Raw genomic sequence first — 9,606 nt, 5'->3', positions numbered from 1 at the left:
TTCCACAGTGACACCTTGAACAAGGCACCAGGTATGAACAGTCTGGAGCAGGGCATGCTGGGGCTGAAGATTGGTGGTGATGTTGTCACCGGGACTGGCTCGGCTGTCAAGACTGTTGGTTCAGTAATCGGTGCCAGTGGTGCAGTAGCTACTGGCAATGGTGGAACCCCTGTAGGCATGCCAGCACCCAAACCCACCTCGTGGGCAGCCATTGCAAGTAAGCCAGCCAAAGCGCAGCAGTTAAAGGTCAAAAGCAAAGCTGGGATCCCTGTGGCAGGAGGTGCACCACCACCACCTATCAAACACAACATGGACATTGGAACCTGGGACAACAAGGGGGCTAAAGTGGCAACGCCTTTGCCTCCCCAGCAGCAGCAACAGCAGTTGCCTTCTCTATCACATGGTCACTTGCCCCCTCACCCTCACCCTCACCCTCAGCCACCCATGCCCTCAGCCCAGTCCCTGGCACAGCATATGGCACTACAGGCTCCACCTCCTCCTGCTCCTCCTCAGCCCTACCAGAATCATACACCGGCTCCAGCACCTCAGACACGGTGGATAGCACCACGTAATCGGAACCCAGGTTATGGTGGAGGGGGTAGCATGGACAGCACTGGTCCTTGCAGTGGTGGTGGATTGGGCAACGGTGCAGGAGGAGGAGTGATGGGCACTAGCTCTAGCTCCAGCATGGGCTCAGGAGACCCACACCCATTGCTGGAGAAGCTGCGTGCATCACATAGCTACAACCCGAAGGACTTCGACTGGAACCTGAAACATGGCCGTGTTTTCATCATCAAGAGCTACTCAGAAGATGACATCCACCGTTCAATCAAATACTCAATCTGGTGCAGCACAGAGCACGGTAATAAGAGGCTGGACGCAGCATTCCGTGCCCTCAATGGCCGGGGCCCTGTCTACCTGCTGTTTAGTGTTAATGGTAGTGGGCACTTCTGTGGTGTGGCAGAGATGCGTTCACCAGTAGACTACGGCACTAGTGCCGGTGTCTGGGCACAGGACAAGTGGAAGGGCAAATTTGATGTGGACTGGCTCTTTGTCAAAGATGTGCCCAACAGCCAGTTGCGCCATATCCGCTTGGAGAACAATGACAACAAACCTGTGACCAACTCGCGTGACACCCAGGAGGTACCACTGGAGAAGGCCAAACAGGTGCTGAAGATCATCGCCACCTACAAGCACACCACATCCATCTTCGATGATTTCTCGCACTATGAGAAACGACAGGAGGAGGAAGAGGTGGTGAGAAAGGTAAAGCATCATATGTTTTTTCTCATTTTTGTATTGTATTTGCATGTTGAACATGCAACATGTTGAACATGACATTGTTTTTTTAATATATGTTATTCATTATTCATGGTTTTATTTAGCATTTTCCAAATTGGCATTTAAATTACTTTTAATGAGGAGGGTCGTTAAATGACAATCAGTACATAACTGTACAGGTTGGGATAAGTGCAAGCAAATGTTTTTATTCTCATGTGTCATAAATAAATTATTTGCCCATTTTATACCAAACTTTAAAATTGATCTAGGCTGCTAGATATCAACATGCGAATACTGAAGGTTTGACAGTAATGCCAGTATTTTGAATCTCTGACCTTCCCTTCATTAAAATTTTTATAATGTCTTATCTCCATTTTCCCATTTATAAGATGCTAGATTGCATATATGCTATCTGTATGCTATATATGCTGTATGCTTGAACGGTGTTGGATCAGGTTTGACACATGACCTCAATAATTAGGATGAGTGTCTCCCTACTTTGGTGTGTAGAAACATTTACATCAATGGTATAAATAACACTTTTATTTGTATCATTTAGCTGAGCAGTCGAGGGTCAAGGGCCTTGCTCACTGGCATTGCTGGGATTTGAAATAAGGATCTTAGTGTCAGTATTTGGACATCGTAACTACTGAGTGACATCTGTTCCTAGATAGGGTCTTACCTTTAAACGTGATTTGTGAATTAACTGTATCAAAAGTGTAGAGTTTTTTTTACCTCCTTCCAGAACTACACATTATTCTTCTTCAGGGTTGTCAGGTCTATTTATTTATTTATTTATTTATAGTATAATTTTTTTTATACTAAAAATTATTGTGCGTGGTCACTGCCATTTGTTTTATGTTGGTTTAATTCACGTATAACATGAACTCCTCACAAAACAAACTTGTACTAAAAGTTTAAAAATTATTCTACATGCCCTTGGTAATTGCCATTTCAATGACTTATTTGTGCAATACTGCAGTAGTAATGCAAAACTACATGAAAACATGCTAAATAAACAGGATTTTGATAACTAATTTTGTTTTTCTGTCCAATGTATTTGGTGCTTCCCAATGCAATACAATATAAACCGCAGAATAGCAAGCAGACTGAACAATCAAGAACTGTGTTTCAAAATGCTGAAACAAGCCTCTAATGGTGCCAACCTAAAAATACATTGTACCAAGTGATCCTTTGGATCTTCTAGATGAGTTAATGATATGAGATGTCGCATAATGAGAGCAACGATGTTAAGAATTTGCATCACAAAATAGTTGGTGTGAAACAGTTCATCGACAAGTCATGGAACCTGCCCGCCAGGGTTGTTTTGGCCCTGAACTGCCCCCATTTCATCGTCCAGATGCACAATTAGTATGCAGATGTTTATATGAACAATGCTGTGAACATTTTAAGTGTTTATAAAGTGAAAGGTTCAAAATGAACCCTATGCAAATTATTGTATCTGCTTTTAAACATGTATGTTTTAAATGGATATGTATATTTTCTTTATTTAATTTGTCTTTATCTCAAAGTTTTATTGTTTGCTATAATAACTGTCACGTTATTTCACACTATTTACAAAAAACAACTTTTGTTTTTTCCCCATTCTTTTCTGAGACACGTTGTCAGTAATGCAATTTACACTTTCTTCATTTCTTTATTGACAGAACTATGAACCTACTTCATCCCAGAATCGATCACGTCTGGATCAGGTAAACAGTTTAAATTGGGGGTTGTAGGGGAAGTATGGACCTTCGTTGGTGGAATACGGATATCTCGTATTGGTCATGCAGTGCAAGGGCCATGATCTAATGAAACGTGTATGGCAGCCATCACCTGTGAACACCTTCCATCTTTTTTCCTTCTTCCAGGAACGCCAAAATCGAAGTAAACAATAGAAGACTGCACCTCATCCCAATAGCTTGATCAACTGTTTTAGGACTGACCATTTGAAAATGAAATTTAAAAACAGGACACAAGAAGAAATTTAAAAAAAAAAAAAAAAGAAAGAAAAATAAACAGTTGTCTATTTAATTTTGGGGACTTGGGCCAGCATCAAACTCAAGGCTCTGCCCTACTGGTTCTGGTTCCAGCTCCGTTGGAGATGAAATCATTTAGCGCCTATTAAATAATGGCACCGTGATCATCTTTGTCTCTCTTTTGTCATTTGGTTTGGTTTTTACACACCTCCCTCCTTCCTTACATAACCAACGTTGGCCAACAGTTATCTGCACTTTTTTTTCTTTCTTTCTTTCTTTCATTTTTTTTTTTTTAACTGTACTTGCGACTGGCTATGAGAGTCAAAGTGAGTCAGTGACTGTTAAAAGCCCATGATACGTGTTTGTAAGTATGTGTTGACATGGTGGTTGGTAAGATGAGGAAGAGACTAATCTGGATGTGCCGTAAACTCCTCCCCAGCATCAGTCACTGTTTTTGGCCAGTTGAATATTGTACAATCAAGATGTGCATCTTTATTGTTTGTTGTAGGGATCTGAAGGGGTTGACTGAGGAGTACATGTGCCACTGCGTAAAAGGGACAGAGAAATGTGTCTTGATAAATGATAATGTTGCTGTAAAAGAAAACTATATTTTTGAATTATGTAACACTCAGCTTACAGTTTTGTTTTGAGTTTTTTTTTTTTTTTGTGGTAAGTCCTTTTGGTCACAAGACTGCTTTTCATTTACTTCTCATGCTCGGAGCCTTAACATTTTGACGCTATTTTGTCATCAAAACCGTAAAATAATTGCTGTACTATACCTCAACAGCATAATCAGGGAAAAGACGTCCCATGCACCCTCAACCCAAGGGAAGTCAACATCATCACTGGCTGAAGTGAAGAGGAAAAAATGTGTTATGGTTCTGAGCGAAGTGCTATATTTGTTTGACTCTGAGTATGGTATGAAGCAGCATTCTAACTGTACTATTCCACTGATGTCCAGCAGAGGTTGTTATTTCTTTGCTCAAGCCAATTTAAGAGAAATGTAGCATACACTGCTTACTGAAATCAGTTTAGGTGCATCACTTCCAGTATGTTTGTTTCTCATACTTTCTTAACAGAATTCAGTTTATGGATCTTTTCTTCCCCTCATCCTGAGTATAATGCTAAGCTTTAATGTAGGAGCATATAATAACTGAGAACGCCTCAAATGTGTAACCTGAAAAATTAATGTTACTGATTTACTGTTAAAAGTAGAAAAAAATGAAACAAAAAGAGTATACGGTTTCTGTGCGTGATTTTTTTAGGACCTGCTTGCTGTTGTGCGTGTGTTTGTGCGTGAAAGAGGGAGTCTATCATGTGAGGAATTGAGATTTATATAATCATATAACAAATGATTTATGAGAATATATGAAATACTAAAAAAATTAAAAGGCAAACATTTTAGTCACCCCTGAAATGAATATGCATTGTATGGAAGGTCACTATCTATCACGTTCTTAGATTTGATCATGGTCATTATTAAAATAATACTATATGTTGTAACTGATGTTTGAAGTGATGTTTTTACTGATTTATCATTTGTAGGAGTTCTATCATCTCTCTTTTTCTGAACTGTCGGATGTGTGATGGGGTCGCGTTCAAAAGTATCTAAATCATTGTGCATCTTTAAAATGCTACCTACATACTCCTTTTTCCTGAAGAAGCACTGAAGTCATTCAGTGTAATGTAAAGGCAACTTTAATGCAGTATCAATTAGACCCGGAAGTGCATCACTCTGTCTTGTAAGGAAGAGGAAATGCATTCCATCAGCCTTTCTGAAATAGTACAGTATGTATGTACCTCATTAGTGCCTTAAAAATTAATCAGATGAGTCTTAATATTGGTAATAATACATGTAATGTCAGTGGACAGTGAGTGTTGAACAAATAAGGTCATGTTCTCAGGTTAGGTTTTGTTTCACATTTTTTTAAGCTACATTAGCATTTTGTCCATTTTTAATATAGATATGTCTAGAATTTTTGGAAGTCACATATTTGTCAACAGCACTTAGACTTCTATAATGATTAATGAGATTGGAAAATACAGACCAAATAAATATCCTGGACTCCTTTTTGCTTGCCTCACCCCACAACTTTCATTTTCATTTGGTTTTAAGGAATATAATTGCCATGTCTTAATTAATTCAACAGTTTTCTGTGGATTTGGATGTATTTTCTGGATCTTTGTCCTGTGGACGATCCAACCACAACCTAGATTTCATTTAAAATCATTTAAAATGGTATTTTATGGATTATTATAAACAGTCATACTTATGTGTGCAAAAAGGTCCAGTAGATGCCATATATGTACTGTCAGATTTTATAATTGGGCACTTTGTTTGGATATCTTTTAAAATCTTCCAACCGTAATTACTAGAGATATATGTGCCTCTCTACAATCCATATTATTGTGTGTAGGGCAAAATACATTTGTCTCTTCCTGCTCCAGGAAAGTTTGTTTACCTAAACATACATGGGTGCATGTTCAGGCATATAGCAATTTTATAACCATTCACCAAAATCACACTTTTGTATTATTTTACTGGCATATTGTCTAACCTTGCTCATATTGTTGGTTATGAATGAAGAGACTTATTTATACTCGGTGAAACAAGTCATGGATCACATAAGGGGTTCCTAAACATTCATGTGAACTTCGGAAGTAAAATATAAATAAGAACAAATGTTTCATGGGTTTGCCAATAATTGTGAAACTATTATTATTATTATTATTTAACGTGACTGTATAGAGGTTAGATTCCTATATTTGATTCCTGATGTAATTCAGGATGAGATTTGGCTAATTAAAGTTTTTAATAACATTTTTGGCCACATTTACCATGGGTGCCAATAATTCTGGAGCAGACTGTAGGTCAAATTAATTGCAAAAAAAAAAAAAAGATTGATGTATTTCCCAATTTAAGCAAAATATAAAAGTCGTGTTTTTGCTGTACTGCATTGTCATGCAATTTGATATAGTGCAATTTGCATATTTATTGTTTTAGATAATAGCACGTTCCAATTTCAAAACACAGAAGCCTGTTTGAGCATGTTATCCTGGAAATTATGTTAAAAAAAATTCTCTCATATTCTCTTTTCTCTTTCTCTTTAAGTAAGGTGCTGAACCAATATAAACCAGAGAGCTGACAAAGGAACAATGAAGCAGTCGATCATGTAGCTTTCTAAGCTAATACTGTGGAATTGCCATTATCAAAACACTGACCTTCTGTGCTATTCTGTTAATAGACATCAATTACCTTCAGCTTTATAGATTGCTGTATACGTGAAGTGAAAAATAAACTCAAAAATGTTTGAGGCATTTCATTTATTTTCACATTCTCTGCGACCTCTATCATGTTATGACCAACAAGAAGGTCACAAGCTTTCCAATGAGAAGTGAATCCAAAAGACAAAGGAAAGTAAAGGGGAAATACAGTCATTTAGGACATTACACTTAAAAATAAGAAGGAAAGAAAAAGAAACTGTGTGACACTCGTGTGCTGGAAGGATATTCAATATTTTATTTAAAAGAAGACCTTGATAGTATGACATTATTGTGCTGGAAGGATAACGAATACATTCCGCAATCTTTGCTCATATTAACCTTTTACATTTCTTGGAAAAGCACAGAAGCAAAATAAAGGCCAAAGCCAAATATTTCGTCACTGGACCAACTGTTTATTATTTATTAACGTATTATTATTATTATTATTATTACTTTTTCATTGACTGCATTTTTATTATGTAGCATTATTTTATTAAATCTATTCGACTACATGCGTATATTTCCTACATACGGTGACAAAATAAATAAATCTTTTTTTTTCAGTTGCCTTCTAAATGCACGCGCTCATCATTATCTCGCCATTTACAGTGAACCTAATCTCAAGCCATTTAACACAGAGCTATAGGCTAAAACTCAACCATCTGATGCTCATTAGCCATCTGATGCTCTATGACACGTTTACTGTAATGTGAGCAGACTTTTAAGAGCAAGGCTTTCAAATGGAGGAGGGGCTCTAGCTATCAAAGTTGCTATTTCTATCATGCATCTACCTCACAGTGCTCTTGGGCAACCAGCAAAAAAAAGGGGGAGGAAAAAACCCTGCAGCCGTGATTGTGTAAGCTGAGCGCATGTAAATTCTACACGCTATACATCTCCTTGTCATCCCTGCCCATCACATCTCGTAGATGAATCCTGCAGTTTTCGAGGAGCCTCTCTTGGCATTCACCGCGTGCCTTAATTGTATCGGATATTAAATCAAGGTCCGCCGTGAACACGCAGAGCTGGAGCCCTGGGTCGACAGGAGAAGCTGCAATCTGCCGCATTAAATCGCTGACGATTAACAATCCCTTCTGTTCATATCCAATGCACAGTGCATCCTTAATGCAGGCGCATTGAAAGCAGGCCGTCGGCCTTTACTTATTGCCTGTTAATTCACTGAAACACTGAAATGTGAAGCTCGTATCCAAGCTGCTACCTCTATTGTCCCTCAGTCAACCAAGCTTTTTAGTCACCCCTGACGATCTCTACTGCAAAACCTACAATCGTCGACATACCTATTTATCGAGGTGTTCCACAGGCCTAAAATCACACCTAATGTAAATACACAATAAACCTTTAAAGCGGTTCAAAGGCGCGCTTTCCACCGTCGCATCTGAAACCTAAATCATAAGCATTATTAATAGAATTCTCAGTCCTGTCGGTGTCGGTAGCTTGCATCCTTCTGCTCATTATGGCTGTAAACAATTCTATTCCTTAAATATGAAAAGAATACATTTTAAAGCCCCTCCCCAAATTTTTATCCCAGCAAAAAATCATAAAAATGTCACGGCACCGAGCCGGTCCTCAAGCATCTCCGTAAACAAAGGTTCCTTCGCCATGGGTCTTTTCATTCAACCTGACCGTTATCCCTGCATCCCGCTGGACTTGCGCACTTCATTTGAAGCGAACAGGCACAAAATGTAGCTTATTCCCTTCGTGATCACCCTGTGCCGCAACGTTCAGGTTTGTGTTCTGGTCCAGTGTTGCAGAGATTAGCGCTTCCTTGTGCGCTCACCCTGCTCTGCTGATGATAAGGCTCGGCGCAAAGAGGATTACATTGGGACAAGGTGACGTCATGACATGGACCGAGAGTCCCTCCCCCCTCCTTCTAACCCGTTATAACCAAATCCCCATCAGGAGAAAATGCCCTTGAAAATCAGCGACACTGACATTCACGTAGAAGCAAAATCACTTGATTAAAAAACTGAAATAGAAGGTTACACAGTCTCCACATCCAAAACACCTGTCTTAGAACACATGTTACACACAATCTAAATCTATTGGAGTCAATCTGAGCTCATCAACTCTGAACATTATAATGATAAAAAATAAAAAAGAAGTAAATATCCCTTAAATATATACATTTAAATCAAGGAAAATAGTGTTTTACTTTGAAATCTTAAAAACTAGCCTACGATTTAAGTATACTGCAGATCACTGAGCTTGTGAACATATAGGTTAGGTTATGCAGCACTGATTAAACGACGCAGAGTCAACAAGAAGCAAAATGGCGCAGGCACCTGCTCATTCCTCACAGTGAGACCTGGGCTCATCATTTCCCTTACGCCAAATAACGACCCTTGAAATTACTGCGCTTAATATCTACAGCACTTCTACACATTTCTCCGCAGTTCACTGCTGCCCTATAATCTAATTTACATGCTAGACACTCTTACTCCGTTTATTCGGATTTTGCGCGCGTCCCCATCATGGCCTTCTCCTACTCCGTTAGGAAGGTGCAGCTCGTTGAAGTGTCCGGAAATTTGCTAAAACGTGGTGCGGTTTCTTCGTTTTTTAGGGGGGACTGTCCTTTTATGGATGGTGGAGGGAGGAGCCCCCCACTTCCGTCTCTTCCTCTGCATTACAATACGACCGCAGCTCATTCATTTCCATTCATTTGGCCACTGCGCTGTAAGGCTCTTTGAGTGGACAGTCCGAGCAGGGGCCTCTCCTCCATTACAACGAGCCGTGACCACAAAACAGACCTGAAGGAACAGGCAATAGCTCGCCTTAGTCATGCAGAGAGATAGGACTGAGCGGGATTGTTATTTACGAGAATTCAAAATAAATAATGAGACATTAGGGAGAGGGTTTATCCTCGGTAACAACCGCTAGTCGCTTCTTTCTGGGAAGACCCAGGTGTTTGACCTATAAAATGCCCCCCCCCCCCCCCCCCACCAAAAAAAAAAATACAAATAAAAAGATATATATTGATTACACAAAAAATAAAAAAGATATGGCTAAAAGAATCTAAGTGTGTTTCATTTTATTCCAGGTATTAGCTTCTTGATTTAAAGTGGGC

General features: G+C 39.3%; 1 protein-coding gene across 1 annotated transcript in view; it reads left to right on the top strand.

The window, feature by feature from the left end:
• Window positions 1-4,767, top strand: part of ythdf1 (YTH N6-methyladenosine RNA binding protein F1) — a 13,105-nt gene extending 8,338 nt beyond the window's left edge. The window contains exons 4-6 of the mRNA XM_060880811.1: window positions 1-1,266; window positions 2,949-2,993; window positions 3,153-4,767. The exon at window positions 1-1,266 is cut by the window's left edge and continues 375 nt beyond it. Of these exons, the coding sequence (XP_060736794.1) occupies window positions 1-1,266; window positions 2,949-2,993; window positions 3,153-3,179 (1,338 nt within the window). The 3' untranslated portion in view covers window positions 3,180-4,767. The remainder of the gene's footprint in view (window positions 1,267-2,948; window positions 2,994-3,152) is intronic.
• Window positions 4,768-9,606: the final 4,839 nt, after the last annotated feature.

This window comes from Tachysurus vachellii, chromosome 11, assembly GCF_030014155.1.
Source record: "Tachysurus vachellii isolate PV-2020 chromosome 11, HZAU_Pvac_v1, whole genome shotgun sequence".
In the NCBI taxonomy this organism is placed as follows: Eukaryota; Metazoa; Chordata; class Actinopteri; order Siluriformes; family Bagridae; genus Tachysurus; species Tachysurus vachellii.
The sequence above is the reverse complement of the archived record's forward strand: the minus strand, read 5'-3'. Positions and strand labels throughout refer to the sequence as shown.